This window comes from Camelus dromedarius, chromosome 29 (genome assembly GCF_036321535.1).
Source record: "Camelus dromedarius isolate mCamDro1 chromosome 29, mCamDro1.pat, whole genome shotgun sequence".
Taxonomy (NCBI): Eukaryota; Metazoa; Chordata; class Mammalia; order Artiodactyla; family Camelidae; genus Camelus; species Camelus dromedarius.
The window spans coordinates 22,893,285-22,913,938 of record NC_087464.1 but is presented as its reverse complement, the minus strand read 5'-3'; the positions used below and the strand labels follow the sequence as shown (position 1 = coordinate 22,913,938).

Below are 20,654 nucleotides of genomic sequence, written 5' to 3'. Positions count from 1 at the left end.
CACAGTGGCTGCATCAAATTACATTCCCACCAACAGTGTAGGAGGGTTCCCTTTTCTCCATACCCTCTCCAGCATTTATTGTCTAGTCCAGACTTCTTTTCTGAATCCTAGACTCATATCCCAGCTGCTTAGAGGACATGCCCATTTGGATATCTCAGTGGCACTTCAACCTTAACATGGCTAAAACTGAACTCATGACCTACTCTCTCCACATACCTGCACCCATTCGTGTCTCCTAAATTAGTGAATACCACCACCATTTACCACTCTGCCACCCAAGTCAGACACCTGAAACCCTCCACTCCCTTTTCCTCACACACCAGTTTAAGTACCCCTGTCCAAACAGTTTACTTCTAGAATCTGCCCACTTTTTCTCTATCTCCCTTGACACCATGCTTAATGGCACCACAATCATCTCTCCTAGTAAGTATAACCGCCTTCTAATTGGTCTGTCTCCAATATAGTCCTTTCGATCCATCCTCTAAAGCAACGAGAAAAATCTTTCCAAAATGAAAATCTGATCAAGGCATTCAGCTGTTTATACCTTCAATGAATTTCTCTGCCCTTAAGAAAAAGCAGATCCTCTCTGATCTGGCCTTGTTTACCTCTGCTGCTCAGTCTCTTGCCATGCCCCAACTCCCACTCAACACTTCAACTCAGCTCAATTCTTCTTTCAAAAAAAATTTTATTTTTTTTCATTTTTAGTGATTAAACCTTCATTTATTTAATTTAGTTATTTTATTCTGGGGGAGGTAATTAGGTTTATTTATTTATTTATTAAAATGGAGGTACTGAGCATTAACCCAGGACCTCGTGCATTTTAAGCACGCACTCTACTACTAAGCTATACCCTCCCCTCCTCAGTTTCTCTCTTGACCCTGGGCATCTAAACTTCCTGTTCTCTCTGTGATACTCCCATGCCTGTCTGATTTCTATTCATTCTTCAGATCTTAATTTAGAAGTCATTTCCTTCAGGAAAGCTTCCTTGACCCTCCGAACTAAATGGGCTTCCACAGAACCCAGTACTGCCCTATCATAACATTTTTATAATTGTTGTTTACTCTCTTTCTAAATAGTAATCTCTGCACCTAGAACATAGTAGATACCAAATAAATATCTAATGAATAAAGGAATGAATATTGAATAAGGTGACCCACAAAATGGGTGTAAATGAGTTTTCATCTTAAACTAATCCTAGTGCTTCTTATCCCTTCTTCCCCTCTTTTTACAAAAATTTATTTAGGGAGATTCTGTCTCTTCAGAAGGATTTTGACTCCAAGGCTCTTGGGTATTGATCCACTTTTTTTTTTAATTGAATGAAGATTCTTTTAAGTTCTATAGTTCTTTACAATTTTCAAAAGTTTCCCACACATGACTTCGTATAATCCCTCCTTCCCCTATATTGCCCCTCCCTCCTTTCCTCCCCCCACTGGTCACCACTAGTTCATTCTCTGTATCTGCGAGTCTGTTTCTTTTTTGTTATACTCATTCGTCTGCTGTATTTTTTAGATTCCACACATAAGTGGTATCACAAAGTATTTGTCTTTCTATCTGACTTATTTCAGTCAGCATAATGCGCTCCAAGTCCATCCATGTTGCTGCAAATGATTGCTCTACTTTCTTTATGGGAGTGGGGAGAACACTCAGAGAACTACCACACGGAGAGTGTGGCAGAGAGAACAGCAACACAGAGAGCCCAGGTGTCACAGGTCAGGGCCATTCCCGAGCTACGTACTCTGTAGCAGTGGAACAACTCTATGGCGCGGAGCACATCAAACTTCCGGGCCATCAGGAACTTGACGGCCACGTTCCAAGAGAGAGGGGAGACGTTGTACTGAACTGTCCACTTGTTAATCTCTTCAAGAAACTGCTTCGTGGCCTGTTTGACAAAGAAAATAAAGAGTAATTAGTAAGTAAAGAATATATTTACAGAAACAAAAAACAAGCAAGAAAAAAAAAAAAACTTTCCCCAAGCAAGCCTGAACCCAAAGTTCACTACAGGGAGCAGGAAAAAACAAAAGCTGTGAACAGACATGAAACCAGGAATCATTAAAATTCATAAAACTCAGTGAGGTCAGAAGCCAGAGCCAGGTTCAGACAGCAGGGTTTACTTAGCACTGCAGGGATGCATGAAGAAATAATGAGGGGGGAGATCAAGGCTCCCAAATGAGAGGCAAACTACTGGCTCCAAAGGGTGGAAAAAACCCACCAAAGTTTATTTTTTGTTGTTGTTGTTGTTTTTCAAGGTTTAAAAAAAAACCCGAAACGGCGGGTGAGCCTGTAAAGGGTTATTGCACAATGCACAGTGTAGCGCAGCTGCTGCTTTGGTCCCAAAAGCCAGTCGCACACAATCAGAAAACGGTTTTGGCTTTGGAATTAGAGACACTATTTGAGCACAGCAAAACTATTAAGAAGAATTTAACAAATCAGAAGGCCGACTGCTCTTTGCACTGACTGACCCCAACCCCACGAGACCTCTTCGTGCTTCCTATGGCAGCCCCCCAGAGCTTGACGCTAGGGTCCAGCTCCTCTGGATAGCGGTCTGGGGAAGGCCAGCGGGGGCAGAGAGCCTACTTTGGAGGAGTGGGAAATTTTCATTATCACTGTTTGATCCCAAGCTGGCAAGATGCCTATTTCCATAACTGTTCTTATCTCCTGATTAACCCATGCTCTTCTATCCTTTCTCATTCTACTTCGCCTTACATTTATAACCAGTCTCTGATCTAGCCAAACTATCCTGTTTCTTCTTTTTAGAACAGGATTTACATCGGGGTTTTTCTGCATGTGTTCTAAATTGGTAAACACTTTCTGCCTGGCTATTTGGTCTCCTCTAACTAGAAACTTTTCTCACATATTGGCCCAAAATGTGATCAACTTGATGAGAGTTCTGAAATTTAACTGATCAACCAATCAACCCCACAGTTAAGATGTATTTATTAAACTATTATGTATTTATTAACTATCTGTACATATCTGTGCTAAGTATAAAAAACACAAAAATGAGGTTTGCTTCAAAAGGTGTAAGACCAACCTACTATGCGACCATGGACAAGATAATTCTCTTTCCACCTCTAATTTTTCAATTGAAAGACAGGGGACAAAGGGTAACAGTAATGACCTACTTCAGAGTTTTGGCAACAAGTCCTACCTTGCAAACACAATCTAAATTGCTACATACATGTTTAAACAACTAGCAAACTAGAGCCCCAGGAGAGTCAGCAATACCTCCCAACAGAGTACCTGCTTCCTCAATTTCTAGGAAAGGAAGAAGGCACTTTATAAACCAGAGTAAAATCTAAGAGGCCTGAGGCTGCACCTGAGCTTTGGAACCCTCCACCTGAGGCAACATACCTCACAGCAACTGGAAAAGGAGAAAACCAGCAAAACTAATCAGGCAAGATGCATAAATTAAAAAAGCCCAGAAATAAAAGCTATGAAGAAAAGCTTTCAGACGATCACTTTGGCCCAGAACCAGCTGAAGTCAGACCGGAGAAGTGAGCCCCCGAGAAGACAACAGGATGAACTCGGAACGCTCCACCAGAAACCAGTTCGAGTGGCCTCTGCGGGGTGAGTGGCCAGCATTAGAATGAGAAAAGACGGAAGGGAAAAGAAGAGACGCCGGCACAGAAAGACCCTGGAAACAGAACTTCAGTCCGGAAGGCTTCCAGGAGGTTTTCTAAAGGCTATTTGTTTTTTAATTAACATATCATCTTTTAAAGCCAGCCCTCTCTTGCGCTTATCTGAAACTGCTTGTAGAATAAAACACCAAAATAGAACATACTTTTTCCCTTTTTCTAATGAAAAGAGTAAAAAGACATCAATATGCAGACAGGAAGGGAATATTCAGTTAAATGATCAGAAGGTGATATGAACTCATCACATATCCAACTGTTAAGATGATTTTTCATTTTTCATAAATAAGCCAAGCCCCAGTAAGAGACATACAGGTTTCACACTTCCTTCAAAGTACATCTATATTAGCTGCCTTCTTATTAATCTCTGTGCCTTCAAGGTTCGTAACGTCCTGAAGCTTCCAAGAGCTGCTGCCTTGAGCTGACCTCTGTCCCCTGCTGGTCAGGATGTTATTCTTGGCTTTAAGCACGGGAACAATTCCTCCTAATTTGGCCTGACTAGGCCTTGCATGAAGAGAGTCCAGTGTACTATAAACAGTGATGTGATATTTACAGACATAAATACACACATAACACCTGCTATGCTCAGCCTCAAATTCACCCTCCTGCACCCCATTCCTCTGGTGAAAGAGATGAATCTCTTACAGAAGCCAGAAAGGATGGTCTCATCTTCAACAGCCTTTCTCCCAACAGTGAGTCAGATCTCCCCTTCATTCACACAAGGACTTGGCGCAACCACTAAAGTATGGGCCAACTTGGGGTTCTGTTTGTTACCAGGAAAACAAATCCCAGAAATTTTAATGAGCAACACACTCTTCAGAAGGGATAATTGACATTCCTGAAATTAATATTCAGTGTATTTCCTGGTGAAGAATGAGCCAAAAAGTGAGTCACAGCTTACAAAATAATTCAGCTTAAAGTCAATGGTTTGAATCTATCTAGGCTTAAGAGTAACCACAAGTTGTCAACACCTGGCAGCTAAGGAGTGGTCACAGTTCAAACAGCTTGGTCTTACTTTGGGAAAAGGTCTGAACTAATGTACAGAAAAACTAACATTACCATTTACAACTCTCCTCAACCCCTTAACCAGCTTGTTACACACGGGCAAGATTTGTTTCAGCAGAGTCAAAGCTTACTGTAATTACATACTTCTCCCACAATCAGTTTAAATCAACAGAAACAAGTTTCTTCACCAAGGCCATGAGGAGAAAGAGACCAGAGAAACCACTATAAAATGGCTGAGAAATCTGTTAAGGAGATTCCACCCTGGACACTATCTACTGGTGTTGAAATATGGTATAGGAGAGAAGAAAACCAACACAGCTTCATGCTATACCAAGCTCCCAAGAGCAGCTACAATTTTGAAATAAGTACTAGGCAAGGGGCTAGCAACCCAAAAGGTCAAGAAAAACGTGCTAGCACACTCAGTTCCACAATTAGTACCTAAAATCCTGCGTTCTCAGTTCCACAGGTAGCAACCCAAAAGGTCAAGAAAAACGTGCTGGCACACTCAGTTCCACAATTAGTACCTAAAATCCTGCGTTCTCAGTTCCACAGGTAGCACCTTAAATCCAAGACAATGTGGGAGAGAGTGAAGAGCCAGACCCATAAGAATCCTACTCTTAAAATAAACTCCTGGGATGTCAGCCACCTAACCACCAAGAAATGAGTCTAGCAGTCTAGTGGGTTTAAGAGTCAGAAAGAACCCATCCTCTCACTCACTCCTGTGTGACATTTGGGCAAGTCACAACCTCTCTGAGCCTCTATTTCCTCATGAAAAGATAAAACTTGAACAAGACAACGGATAGAAAGCATCCACCAAAGTACCTGGCATCTGGTAGGTAGTCTCTGAGTGGATGTTCATTCTCTTTTTTTTCTTTACTCCAGTCATTTCACACTGAAACTTCTTTCAACAGAAATGGAGTTCCTCAGAATCAAGGAACCTCTGTTGTTTCTCTTAAGCTTGTAGCAACCCAATCTCTCTAATCCATTTTATCCAAAAGCATAAATTTAAATTAGAAACCTTCAATACATGTTCAACGGCAAGACAGAAGCCTTTAAAGGAGCAACTTCTCATTCAGGGCTCTGTGGCAACACAGGAAAAAAGCCACGTCCAGAAGTACTTATACCACTGCTTCCATCTCTAAATCCTTTTGTCTCTACACTGGCAGCTCTGGGGATTAACACTGCCATCCTGAGCATAAGTCCTCTATAACAGAATCAAACTGACTTGAGACTATTTCTCATTCTAATATAGAAACAACTTTGTGCAGGATAAACACCACGCAAAAAATGCAGTCAGTCACCCTGCAATGAATACCTAAATGAGGAAAGTGATTCAATGTAAGACTCATTGTCTGCCTTTAACCAAACGTGAGGTTACCTCTGTATTTCAGCAAATACGCCATTTCTCCATCAATTTCGGTACAAATGCATTAGTAAACTACCTTACTCGTATGCCTGTTTTCCCACCTTTCCTTCATTGCGAATTATTGTCTTGTTATCTCTATTAATCCCTCCAGTCCCTATCAATATGCCAGGAAACAGTCTGAGCTAAGACACACTAGCTTGCTATAATACAGCAACGTGAAGTTTGCTGAATTTTCTTTTCCCCATTTTTTAAATTGAAGTATAGTTGATTTACAATATTGTATTAGTTTCTAGTGTATAACATAGTGATTCAGTCATACATATAAATATATACATATTCTTTTTCATTACAGGTTACTACAAACCATCAACACAGTTTCCTGGGCTATACAATAGGACCTTGTTGTTTATCTGTTCTGTACATAGTAGTTTGGATATGCGAATCCCAAACTCCCAATTTATCCCTCCCTCCCGCCACCCCATGGTTAAATTTTCAAACTAAACACAATGATCTTTCCATTATCCCTTTGTTATTATGCCAAACATGGAAATAAACTAGTCTCTGAATTAATATTTACTGATTAATCTCAAATAATTTAATTTTATCAAGAAAACTTCGCCTTTTCTTAAAATGTGATTTTAAAAGAGTATTTTCTTAAATAGGGTTTTATTGCAACTTGGAAAAAGTATTAAGAAAAACTTCTGATTTTATCATGTTATAAAATAATGTTTCAGCACTACACATAAAAATAGATTAAAAAACAAATTTCTTTGGTATCACACAGGGAACTATATTCAGTATCTTGTAATAACCTTTAATGAAAAAGAATATGAAAGTGAATATATGTATGTATATGCATGACTGGGACATTATGCTGTACACCAGAAATTGACACATTATAACTGACTATACTTCAAAGAAAGAAATAATAATGTAATAAAGAAAATTTGCAAAGAAGGAAAAGATCACCCAAAATCCCGTCATCCTAAAGCTGTTTCCATGTTTTTAATAACTTAAAAATTAAAGTCCACAGAAAAATAGGAATAAATACATACTTTTCTAAGTATGTGTCCCCACAACTAACCATACATATACTCACACACACAAGTCTTAGGCGAAGGAGAGAAAACAGAGGGACCATTCAAGTACATATTGTTTTAGTTCGGAGAACGGTTTCCGTTCTGGCAGCCTGCCGTGATTAGCAGCAGTAGTGTCAGAACAGTAGAGCTCCTTCAGGCAGCACTCATGTTAGTCAACCAAGCATTCACAAGTATTTGCTGAGGGCCTACTCTGTGCTAAGCAGTACAGTAGCTGTCAAGGAGACATAATTTAGTGAGATAAAGACCCCATTCTGAGCAGTTTACAGTCATTTAAACATGGAGACACGTATAAATAAGTCATCATCATATAACTGATAGTTCTAAGACAGATCTATGAACAGTGCTATGGGATTCAAACTCTCTCTAGGAGAATTAAAAACAAATCTTTTTAGAGAGTGCCTTGAAGGATGAGCAGAAATTTGCCTGGAAAAGACAAGTACTCTCGTTAGAGAAAACAAAATGTGTAAAGGCAGAGTCATGAAAGAACGGGTTACTGGGATACAGGGTGGCCAGTGTGGCCAGTGTGTATCTGATTAGTGGGAGATGGGCTGACGTGGAGGCTGAACCACACTGGAAAAGCCCTTGTATGCTGTGCTCCAGATTCCAGATGTGGCCCTATAGACATGAAGGACTCAACAGAGATCTTTAAGCAAAGGGATGAAATCAGTTTAGTCCTCCTCTCCCAGCTAAAAATAGCAGTGGGGAAGCCAGACTGGAAGGAAAACATCTCGCAGCAGTGAGGAAAGCTCCGTGAAGTCAGGGATCATGTCTGTTTTATTCACGTAGTTCCTAGCACTGTGCCTGGCATAAATAAGTATCTCCAATAATATCTAATAAATATGTATGAATGAATAACGAACAACATAACTCTGAAGAACATTAACATTTGGAGGGTAGCAGAGGAAGAACAAAGGAACTTTTAAGATTTACTTTTAGAAATATTAGTGACCACTGAGTATCAAAGAAATGTGAATTAAAAAATAAGAGTTGTGAAACATCCCCTACCAAAAAAAAAAAAAAAAAGAGGAAAAAAAAAAAAACCAAGGAAAAAAAAACCAACAGGCTCAGATAATTTTCATGCCACGTTCTATTAAACCTTCATGGTAACTCTCATGTTGTAGAAAGAGCAGTAAAATAGAGGACAAACACATCGTAACCAAAGAGGGCTTATCCCAGGAATGAAAAACCAGTTTAACACAAAGACATCTACCAAAGCAACTTTCTATATCAACAGATATTAAAGGAGAAAAAGTATATAACCTTCTCAACAAATGCTGAGAATGCACTGAATACAGTTCAGCATCCATTATGATTTTTTTTATTAATTAGCAAACTAGGAATAGAAAAAACTACCTTAATTTGATAAGGATTATCTAACAGAAACCTAAGCAATCATCTTACTAAATGGTGAAACATTAAAAGCATTTTTTTTTCTATTAAAGATGGGAAGGCCAGGAGGCCTTCTATCACCACTACCAGTAACATTGTACTAAAGGTCATTTAATACAGGAAGACAAAAAGACACCTGCCTCATAAAGACAAAAACTTTAAAGTGGAGAATAAAATTCAGAAGTAAACCTATGTATATACAGAATTTCTATATACAATCCTTTATGTATATATATATATATGATACAAGTGATATGTCAATTAATAGGAAAAGTATATTATATGAATTTGTTCACATACACATAAAATATTTGTAGGAGAATACACACACAAAAAAACTGGTAATATTAGTCACCTCTGAGAAGAGGAAACAACTTGCAGCTAGGAAACAGAGTGAGAGGGCAAACTATTAATTTTCACTTCTTTTAAACCATGTCCATGCACAACCTAACCAAAAGCTAAATAGAATTTATAGATTTTAAAAGATAAATAAAAGGGGTATCATTTTCGCCTATCAAATGACAAAAAATTAAAAAGACTGACAACAAATAGTATTGGTAAGAATATGGGAAATGAGTGCTTTCACACAATGTGACAACTATGTAATTTACACCACTCCTTCATATTAAGTTGGCACTTAACTAGCATAGTTTTAAATGTGCAAACCCTACGTCCCATACTACTACTTCTAGGAATCCACTGTACAAAATATAAACATCACAGTAAAAGACAGATACATACACATACACACAGAGTGCTGTTTCTAATATTTTGCCATTAGAAACAATGCTACACTGAATACAGGATAAATAGTTACTCATTGTAGCATTGTTTCCAACAGCAAAATATTGGAAATAATCTAAATGACCAACAATAAACTAGGAAATGAATAAATTATGGAACGTCCATACAATGGACCACTATGCATCCATCCAAGCACATCATAGTTTTCTGTTAAAAAGTTAGACACCGCAAACATGGTATCAGTCTGTAAAACAATGAATGAAAAATCTTTCATCCTTTTGTTTCCATGTTATTTTATTACATTTTCTTCCAGAAAAAAATAAAGTGGAAAAGTATACATGAATTTCAAATTAATCCAAAATATTCCTATTTGCTTACTTAACTTATTACCAATGTTACTTAAGTTATACTACAGTAATTTCTGGCACTAAAAACTTTTTTGTAATGGAGGTATTAGGGATTGAACCCAGGACCTCATGCCTGCTAAGCATGCACTCCACCATTGAGCTATTTCCCTCCCCCAAAACTTTCTCAAAATTTGGGGTGGGGGGAGCCCTCCAATGGGCAGCCCTCCAAAGTCCTAACCAAGAAAAAAAGGAAAGAAAAGGCTGGATGGGAAAACCAAATCTGTGCAGCCATTTCTAATTTGTAAATGGTTCTCATTTTAAACGCAGTAACTGACCTTTACATTTGTTATGACTTTTTTCCATTAAAAAAATGAATAGACCACAGATAATTAACCAAGTAAAAACTGTCAACATTTCAGTGACCTTTACTCCTAGTCTACGTCCAGCTCGGATCAGTTCCTGGATCATTCTTACAGCAACTGAAAAATATACACAAGAAGGCAACGGAGGTAGTGCTTAGAATCAGACCTGCTTCACTTTATTTTTTTTAAAATATTTACAGTGAGTTCAAGTCTAACTGATTTCTATTCAGTTTTCCTTCATTGTCCCTATTTATTGTCTATATTTCCATGGACCAAATTTTTAAAAAAATCAGTTTCACTTTAATTTGTTATTGATTTTTAATGCTTTCCTTCAAAAAGTGAAACTATGGGATATTTTAATGTCTCTAAGTTTTTTTGATTCCTTGCACCTTACCTGTAAGAAATTCTGTATTTCACACTTCCTAATAAACAACACACGACATACGATTCCTAAGTCCACATGTTCAAATGGGTAGACACTCCTACCTTCCAGTGGTTCTCCAAGTAAGCCTCCTCTACCAATACACTAAATACCAAGTCCCTTCAGAGAAGATACAGTAAATATAATTTGTTTCTGAAAGATAAATCATTAACAGCAATCTGGATAACAGTATTTTGGGAACTCACAACCAACTGCTTAAAACATCCAGCACAGAATCTTGCACAGTGGGTATTCAGATTTTTTCTTAAAGTGTATCAGCACAACATCAGTTCTCTTTATTTTGGTATCTATGTGTCAAAAGACATAAACTCTCTTTTACCCATTAAGAGACCAAGGAAACTTCAAACTCAAAGCCCGGCAAATCCTACCTACAATGCTAAGTGCAGATAACCATGAAGGAAGGCCTAACACCATCCTCCTGCTGAAACCAAACAGGAATGGTTCTGAAATTCGAGACTCTTCCATCCATTACATCAAGCATTGTGTAAGAACCAAAAAGAATAAAAGCTTAACTCCTATTAAAGGACTAACATCACAATGGGCACTGAATAGCAGGAAATCCAAAGTCAGGCTGACCAAATCAAGCTTCCCATAGAGTCCAAAGCTTCAAGCAATACTGAAGGGCCAGAGTTAATCGAGTTCTTAAACATGAACAGCTCCTCAGTGTTAATGACTTCCTACCAGCGGAAGTGAAGGGTTAGGGTTTATCAGCACTCCACCAGCCCAATGTGAAGGCCCCAGACCACGAATACTATCTTTCAATACCTGACAAACAAAAAATGTTCTATTCCTTTCAAATTGCTACTTATGTTTCCCTTGGCTCATGATTCCCTTCCATAAGTAGACAGCATTCGTCACGCATTACAGTAAAGAAGGCAATTCAATCCATTCACTTGTTAGAGCAAGGCTTTGCCCCTCCCAGTTCACACAGGCCAAAGAGTGTGGTCCAGCAAGAAATAGTAAAGTATTAACCATTTGTGAAGCATTTAACATGCATCAAAGAAGGAACTGTATATATACCATACTCAAATAGCCTTGGCATGCTAAGTATTATTAACCATACAAAGAAATCAAAGCATACACAGCCTAAGCAAGCTGCCCAAGGTCACTCGGCTAATAAATGGCGGAGCTGAGGTTTTGAGGTTTGAATTCAAGCCTTTTCAAATCCTATAGTCTTTCTACCTACTAAGTGGCCTTGAAGAATACAGGATACATATCATTCATCTTATCAGATACTATGTATGGTAGGTGTTTATGCACAAAGTTACTCTGCAAGGATATACAAGAAATGGTAATTGGTTGTCTCAGGAGAACTAGGTAGGTGGCTGAGAGACATCGCAATAGGGAGAATATTTACTAGATTCTCCTCTGTACCTTTTAAGTTTAAATCATGTGACTATATGATCTACCAAAAAATATTGTATTAATTTTATATGGTCTTTAACTAAAATCTATATAAGGATATCTGAACATTATACTTTAAAAAGTACTTAAACTATGCCACCAAATTATGAGTTTGTTGATAGTCTTCTTATCAAGGCCAAACAACGAGTTAGGGAGGTCTAGAAAAGGGTAAAGGATTATAGCTGCTTTTAGGAACCTTTAGCACTAAACAGAGGATGCTCCAAGGTACTGCAGAAATTACGCCACACTCGCTTTCCTGCTGGAGGGCTTTGCCAAAGGCTACTAAACACAGGCTGGCATCTCTCCTCTCAGGTTTAAAAACCACTCTCCAGGCAAAAATCATCAAAGAGGACAAAGAACTCTCAAAAACAATGGAGGAAATAATTCAACAAGCAAGCAAGGAAGTAAACATTTCTAAATTGTCATAGGAAAAAATTCACATCAAGAGGTTGAGGGGCAGAATACACCATAGAAGAGAAACACAGGGAAAAAAAAAAACAGAAATTTGGAAAATAAACAGGAAGCTCCTCAACATTAGCAAGAGCAAAGTTACCCAAGTTGGGGGGTTGGAGGGAGGGAGTCGGGGGAGGAGTTATATAGTTGGTTACTCTCCATTAGAAAGAACCCAAAGGCAGTTTGCCAACTGCTACCCATTCCAGCTGGTTAATAAGGGGGTGAACCACAAAACCAGAAGAAACCCTGAAAGTCTTTCTAAGGGAAAAAAAAATCTAAAGGACTTAGAGGACCCAGGAGGTGGGGGAGGCCTTTAGTGAGCATTTTTACCTCTTTTTCCAATTGGTGGCTGACACTTTAGGAGAAAAAGGAGGAACGTGAATGTCTGTCAATAAATTGGAGTTGACTTTCCAGATCATGCTGGAACATCCTTCTCCTCCTCCCTATTCCCAACCCTGGTTTACTCCTAGTCACCCTTTAGGTATCAGTCTAAATCCCACTTCATCCTGGAACGTTTTACTGCCTTCCACCCACATACAATATTATAAAAGCTTCTCATATTGTCTGCCTACTCCTGTTGGCCTGGAAGTTTGGGAGGTGCAGGGGTCCATGCTCACAAAGGCATATTCAACATCAAGCACAGTGCTGGGCACCATTCTGATGAGTAAACATATGGATGATGATGGGCTCTCAGCCTGCTAGGAGAGTGTTGTTCACAGGGAGCAGGAAGAACATGTTTGTCTGAATACTTGCCAGTAGAAAACAGAGAAAGAAATTCCTGGATCAAACTGGGAAAGAATATCAGAAATGACATAAGAAGAAAAACAATGGGAGAGGCAACTATTAAGTCACACAAAAAAATCTGAGAATTAAGTTACCAATATCTTAACTTCAGACATTTATAACAGAGATAACCAAAATAAGTTAATTTAAAGTTTATTAATTTTATGAAATAAGTAAGACACAGTTCCTACCCATGAAAATCTGAGTTTTAATGAATCTGTGAATGCATTATGTCAATGGATAGGCAAATCTCATTCACATCTTGAACTGGAATGCAGGATGGCAGTGTGTCTCAGAGTGATATTCCCCAGTAGAAATTCATTAGCCACACTAAAGAATTTCTGAATGAAGACAAAAGAGAGTAATGGACATGATACAGTGGTTGAAGTACCTTCAGCCTGCTCAGTAATGGAGAATATTTATTACCTTCTTGATTCGGATTCCAAAATTGGCATGATGATAATGATGTTAGAGACAGGGAACTTCAAGCACCTCATCATTTCGTGGATATCAAATTTATCTTAAAAGGGGGTAAAGGATAGAAAATCTGATAAAATCTTGCTAACAGTTTCATTCTAAAAGGATGAGGGAACTACTACACTGGACTTAATCCAGACCAAGTAGACTAGTTGAAAAATTGAAAAGGTCTCCAAGTAACCATGTAATCTTTGAAAGTGTGATAACCAAGGAGCTTCTGGGTTGGTGAACATGTGGAGATTTGGGGAGAGTAGTGCACCAGGGCCTGGAGAGGATGTGGAAGTCCCATATACCTTGCCCTATGCACCTCTTCCATCTGGCTGTTCCTGAGTTTGTAATACATGTAAATGTCAAATTACCATGTTGTACACCTGAAACTAACACAATATTGAATGCCAACTACATTTCATTAAAAGAAATAAAAGGGGAAAAAAAGAAAATGTGATAGCCAACAGCTAAGTGCTATCAGAAGGATGAAGTTAAGAAAGCAAGTCCTAGATGTGGCATCACTAATCCTGGATAAAAGAGCCAGTTCTGCCACATCTATGTGCCCTTAGGTCAGTCAAAACTCTTCATGCCATAGTTTCATCATTCAAAAAAGGATAATACCTGCCTACCTCACACAATCCAATAATTGGCTACCCACAAAGGCATTATTTAAATGTTACTACATATCAGTAAACAATACCAGACCATTAACAAAATAAGCTATTAAAAATAGCTAGTATTTACTGGGTATCAAGTTTTAACCATCAGTCAGATACTGAGTTTTACAGGGTATCTCAAATCCTCTCAATGGCCCTAGGAGGTGGCTACTTTCATTATCCCCATATTACAGATGAGAAAACTAAGATTTCTAACTGTTAAGTAACTTGCTCAAGGCCCTCAAACAAAAAAACTGGTAGAACCTGAATCAGAACCCAGATTTTCTGACTCTGGAGAGCTCACATTTTTATCTGTTGTGCACTATAATTCTTTCAAAATGTAGATTTTACAAAATTAAAATCTCATAATATAAATCTAAAGAGAGGATAGCTGCTGGCATTGTTTTTTAAAGAAATCTTTAATAAAGAAATCTTCAAAAATGAAATTCTGATAACCAGTTACGCAATTAATTATGAATTATACCAATTCAAATTTAAAATGAGAACAATCTGAAGAAGCCAGTAGTATAGTTGCAGAGCATTCTCCAATGAGCACAGATGTTAAAAGCACACCCACAAACAGATATGTACAAAGGAAGAGGGCACAATTAAAAAACAGATAACAGAGTGGTGGTTCTGACCTAAAAGAAAAGTGCCAGTCACAGCCCAGAACGAGCCAAGGCCCGTCAATAAAACTAAGGATAACAGAAAGGGCTCTGCGAGAACTGTAGACATCAACCCCTACTTCTTCCATTTCTCTATCAACAAGCACAACCTTCAGCTTGAAGAGGGAAGAACGAGCCTTGTGGAAAGAACTGAGCTCAAAGTAGTAGAGCCCCTAATTATTCCAAATCAGTTCAAGCCTCCAGACCTGCAAAACCTGACCGTCCTGAGGACTTGAGGGGAGCCCGATGAACATTTGCTGTGGAACTTAAAGGATGAGCAAACATGGTCCCAATTCAAGAGGCGGGGGCATCTACTGAGGGCTACAAAAGTTCCCAGTCCCTGACAGTCTTGACACCAATCCTTGGTAAACTGCACAACTGATCTTTCTTTACATACATACACACCTAGTCCTGGCCAACAGATTCTTTTTTTTTAAAGGTGGGTTTTGAGCTTTTAGGAAGGGGAACAGTGATCACTAGAAGTGATTTCCTGAAAACAAGTCTTTCAAGAAAGAATACACTAGACTGAAAAGTAAAGGACTGTACTGTACACCAGAGCTACTCAAAATGAAGTTTTGCAAACCAGGAGTACCGGCATTACCTGGGAAGTCTGAAATGCGGACCACAGGCCCCACCGCAAACCTGCTGAATCAGAACCTGCATGTTACCAAGATCCCCAGATGATTCTTGTCCACGACCAAGTTTGAAAATCACTGACACACAGAACAGATCTACATTTCAGAAAGGCACCTGATGATCATTTCATGAGATTTTTGTGGACAGTAAGATTTCCTTTTATTAATTTATGTATATTTGCCAGTCAAAATGTTAAGCAGTTGACTACCTGCCTCATTTAATTCTCAAAGTAACCCTACAAAGTAGGCATTACTTGTCTATAGTTTACAGATATTAAAAGTAGCAAAGATTAAACAGCCCTATCTGCTAGGCACTGCTCCAAGGATTTCATATATTACCTTATTGAATTCCCATAACAACTCTTTATGGTAGGTACTAGTACTACCTACATGTTACATACGGTGAAACTAAGGCAGAAAGAGATTTAAGCTACTCACTCACAATCACACAGAAACGTACGACACCGTTCTTAACCACTCCTTTCTAGGGCCAAAACTGCTGCCATAGTGGGCATGTGATACCCTGCAGCAAACAACAGACAGTCATACCCAAAGACAGTCAATTAAAAAAAAAATTCACAGGACCTGAAGTGGGGGATTTTAAAGGATATTAAAAAAAAAAAAATTTTTTTTTAAAGAAACTCCCTGAAAGGAGGGAGACAAATAGACTAATGTTCACTGAGAGCCTATAGTATGCTTGCTGGGCCATGAGTCAAGCACTTTGCATCCATGTTTTATTCAACATTTCCAAAAGTAGTATTAAGACATTTTATATATGAGAAAATGGAGGCCCAGGCAAATAAGGACCTTGCCAAGTCACACTACTTATGATGATACAACCAAGATTCCAAAACCAAATCTGACTCTAAGGCTCACAGTGTTTCCCTTGACTTGCTCTGCATCTCTCCCTGGCCCCGTCCCATTGCTATAAATGACTTAGATAAGGGCATCTGGTCATGCTGACCATATAAGAGGGCCTTTAGCTGAGAGAACAAATACATTATAAAAGAGAACACAAATCTAAAAGGTCAAAACAGGATGGAACCACGGGCTAGAATGGTGCTCAAAAGCAAGAGGTTTTAGAGTCAGACAGACAAGGATCTGAAAACCAGATTCTATCACTTACTATTTAGAATGCAAACAAATTACTTCTTTGATTCTTAATTTCTACACCTTTAAAATGGGAGTAATACCCCCACAGAATTGGTGTAAGAGGGGAAAAAAAGTAGTATTTGTAAAGTTCTTGGCACATAAGGTTCAACAAACGGTCATGAACATTAAATCTAACAAAATAATATTTAAGAAGAGTTAAGCAGAAGAAAATCAATTTTAGAAGTAGCAGATGAAGTTTAACAGAAGCACACAAGACTCAGGAATCTTAGTTGAGTTGTATCTATGAGTCAATAGTTTGCTTAAACTGCCAAAAATTATTCTGAATTTGAAGTGCATTACAGAAGCACAGTGTCTAAAACAATTAAGCCCAAAACAAGGGGGCCTATCAGACTTCATTGTCTTCAGTTCTGATGCTAAACTTTAAGAAGGTCATGGGCAAATTACAATCAGTCCAGAAAAAGATCAGAGTGGTGAGATGCTTTGAAAACAGTAGCTGGTTCCTTTTTTCCTGGCCCTATATTCCCTTCCACTTCACACACAACGAAGCTACCTCTCACCTGCTTCCATTCCTTAGTAACTAACACCCCACCCCCCATAACTCCCCTCCTCTCCCTTCACCTTCATCTCCCTCTTTCCCTCCCTCTTTCTCTCCCACACACCTCAAGCTCAATGTTGCCAATATCAAATGGATCTAAAAGGAATGACTGGGGAGAGGGTACAGCTCAAGTGGCAGAGTCCACGCTTAGCATGTACTAGGTGCTGGGTTCAGTCCCTTGCACCTCCTCTAAAAATAAACAAATAAACCTAATTACCCCCTCCAAATTTTTTTAAATTAAAATAAAAAAAAAAAACAAATAAAAGGAGTGACTTCATGGACTTCTAGTCCAACACTTCAGGATTCAGCCTGTCAGTCAGACATGTTGCTCATCTGGACCCCAGCCTGCAGAGTAGACCTGCTGTTGCTAATCTACACCAAATTTAACTGGCCCCATGTTTTCATTCTGAGACCAAGCCCAACTTGTGCCCTGGGTGACTTAATCCTGAGTCTTTGTCACACATTCAAGGAACTGGGACCATGACCTAGAGTTTCATTACTCCCTCAAAGGGATACAGTTAGCTGGGAGACTACAATTAGGCAACGTCAGTTATTTCAGATCTCAGTCATCTCAACTCACTGAATCAATGCTTCCAAATCCAAGGAGGCAGCTCATAAAACAGTACAAGAAGATCAGCTTATCGTACGTAAGAGGCCATTTGTAAACCTGCAAAGAATGAAGCCTGGAAAAGCTGCCTGCATTCTGGCAGTCCTCACCGCAGTGCCCCATTTTCAACTCCAATTAGTACTGGGCTCAGCTCCCGGACAGGACCCAGACAGGAAAATGCGGTAACTCCTAGGTCCAGATTCTCAGGGCAATTGACACTGGAGTAACACGAGCTTCCCTATGGATGTCCTTGTCAAAGTTGGCGGGTTTTCCTGGCTGAGTCAGAACAGCCTGCGTCTTCCTTCGTTCGATACTCCCTTGGAAGCCAAGTACCTCTCTAGGGAATGCCATCTGCAGTGGACATCAGGTGCTCAGTGCCCTGTTTTCAACCATGTAGACATCCTGGTTCCATTTCTATTTCTCAAGTAGGTAAGGGCTCTTCTCTTTCTTTGGATGAGAGAAATTATGGTAAATGCTACTTTAAGAACTTTGCCTTCCTGTTCCTCTCCCTCAGAACAGCACAGTTCTAGCCCAGAATCAGGTCATCCCTGCAACTTTCATCCAGTTCAGACCAGCTCTAACACCTAAAGTTTCAGAGCCAATTTGTAAATCCAGGCCTTCCCTTCCTGAAGTGAGTCTAAGTATCTAAACTCACTTCTAGTTGGTTCCCTGACCAACACAACACTGTGCATCCTAATTATTCTCTGGACCACTAGTTCTCAAACTGGAGCATGCATCTGGAGACTAGTTAAAATGTATGTTGTTGGATCTCACTCCTGGAGTTTCTGATTCAGTAGGTCTGGGGTAGAACTAGAATATTTGCATTTTTAACAAGTTCCATGGCATACTCATGCTGCTGGTCTGGAGACTGAGAACCACTGCACTAGATCAACAATATTTCAAGTCATCCCCAGAACCATATTGGAAAATGGGGGAAGAGGAAGATGCTATACATATATAGATCCGTTTGCATCATAATGTTCAGTGCTTTGTCCTACACAGAAAACTCCTTTTTCTCCTACAAAGTAGACCTCAACTGGATCTAACAGATGAAATATTCAGTTTAAAACAGGTGACAATTCACATTCTAACAAATTATTAACATAGATACATCTTATAAAAGAAATGGTACTTACAGAAGAGAGTCTAGGCTCAAGATCAGCAGTCAAATGAGAAGTAGAAGTAACACCTATTTCCTTTGCCTCACCGGCCAGAGGCATTATTCACTAAATGAATTAAAACCTGTAAAGCTCTTAGAATAGTGCTTAGCCATTTTTAATTTTTTTTTTTACTGTGGTAAAATATACACAATACTTACCATTTTTACCATTCATAATTCAATGGCATTAAATACATTCACAATGTTGGGTAACCATCACCACTATCTATACCCAAAATTTTTTCATCACCCCCAGCAAAAACTCTGTACTCATCAAACAATAACTCCCCCTTCCCATCTCCTCCCAAACTATTTTCCACTGTGGCTGCACCATTTTATATTCCCGCCAGCAATGCTAACACCTGTTATTTTTCTTCCTTCTTCTTCTTCTTTTTTTTTTTTCATTTTAACTTACAGCCATCCTAGTCAGTGCTGAGCCACTATCACTATCACAAGTTTGATGTGGGCTTTTACCAACACTTGTAGCACCATAAGGACAGCACAATGGTTAGACGTTCTGACTAGTTTTCACTTTCAAGTGGTCCAAGCAACTTAATTCAAAACACAAGTTTCCAACAAGGACCTACTGTATAGCACAGGGAGCTATATTCAATTTTTTATAATAAGTTATAATGGAAAAGAATCCAAAAATATATGTGTGTTTGTATATATATAAAACTGAATCACTTTGCTGTACACCTGAAACTAACATTGTAAGTCAACTACACTTCAATAAAAAATAGAAATAAAAACAAAAAACAAAAAACACAAGTTTCCAGTTGCTTCTAATTTTCTCCCAAAATCACCTCCAAAGCTAGCATTTCCCTAGCTTGATGTCAACTATGAAAGAAAATGATGCTTTGGGTGGTTGAAGAAAAAAAAAACAGATGGATGATTTTTAATTTTTTAAAAAGTCTCTGTTAACTTAATTCCATAATAGTGCTGAGTTTTACCTACAAACAAAATGGTGCACTGGAATTCAGTATGAGAAATAGATGGTTTCTCTAAGACATTTAGAATCCTAATCTAGAAAGATTTATTTTTGAAAACAAAAGTATGTTGGAAAATCCTGTACATTTTAATTTTGCTAGCTATATCCCTGACCTGGCCAGAAATACCATTTTATCCTCACCTTTGGGGTTTCCTGGCATGGAAGAGCTCAAGTCAATGAGACAAATGGCCATTCCCAAATTGTGTTCTTGTGCTGACGTATTATGTTCAACATTTCAAGCCTTTCTCTTAGTAACTCTTTGTCTTCCTTTACAAATCTAAGAAAGAGGAAATTTGTAAGTACAGAAAGTAAAAACATGGAGTAGAAAATCCTTTTTTTGGAAAAATTTTCTTCCTCAACTTTTATACTTGACATGAGTTGAAAAAGGAAATCTAGTAATAGGTACAAAGTACAGACAAAAACAGGGGCAAAATGAAGGTATTATGGAAAAAACAATTAAAAAGCCATAGCCTCATCCTAGTTTCTGGGAAACAAATATACCACATATACTTCCCCATGATGCTGATGATATCTGAAAGATTAAACTCTACATATAGAAGATTAAATATAAAGACTGGTTTTAAAATGGGCAAAGAGCAAACCTGCAACATTCTGAGAGGTACAGCCAGAGACCTATATGAACCTTCAAGTCCACTCATCTCATTAAATCCCATAATTTCTGTCATAAATAAATGTACAATAAGCAGCGAGAAACAATGTAGCCACATCTCTGTAGAGAAA

At 38.6% G+C, this 20,654-nt stretch overlaps 1 protein-coding gene across 5 annotated transcripts in view; it reads right to left on the bottom strand.

The window, feature by feature from the left end:
* The window catches only part of PTPN9 (protein tyrosine phosphatase non-receptor type 9), a 65,138-nt gene that overhangs the window by 33,911 nt on the left and 10,573 nt on the right, over nt 1–20,654 (bottom strand). For 2 of the 5 annotated variants that reach the window (XM_031440787.2, XM_031440790.2), the window contains exon 2: nt 1,736–1,879. In XM_031440787.2, coding sequence (XP_031296647.2) covers nt 1,736–1,879 — 144 coding nt within the window. Of the gene's footprint in view, nt 1–1,735; nt 1,880–17,736; nt 17,788–17,873; nt 18,842–20,054; nt 20,177–20,654 lie in introns of those variants that run through there. The other 3 variants (XM_031440791.2, XM_031440792.2, XM_064480687.1) reach the window with 3 other exon arrangements.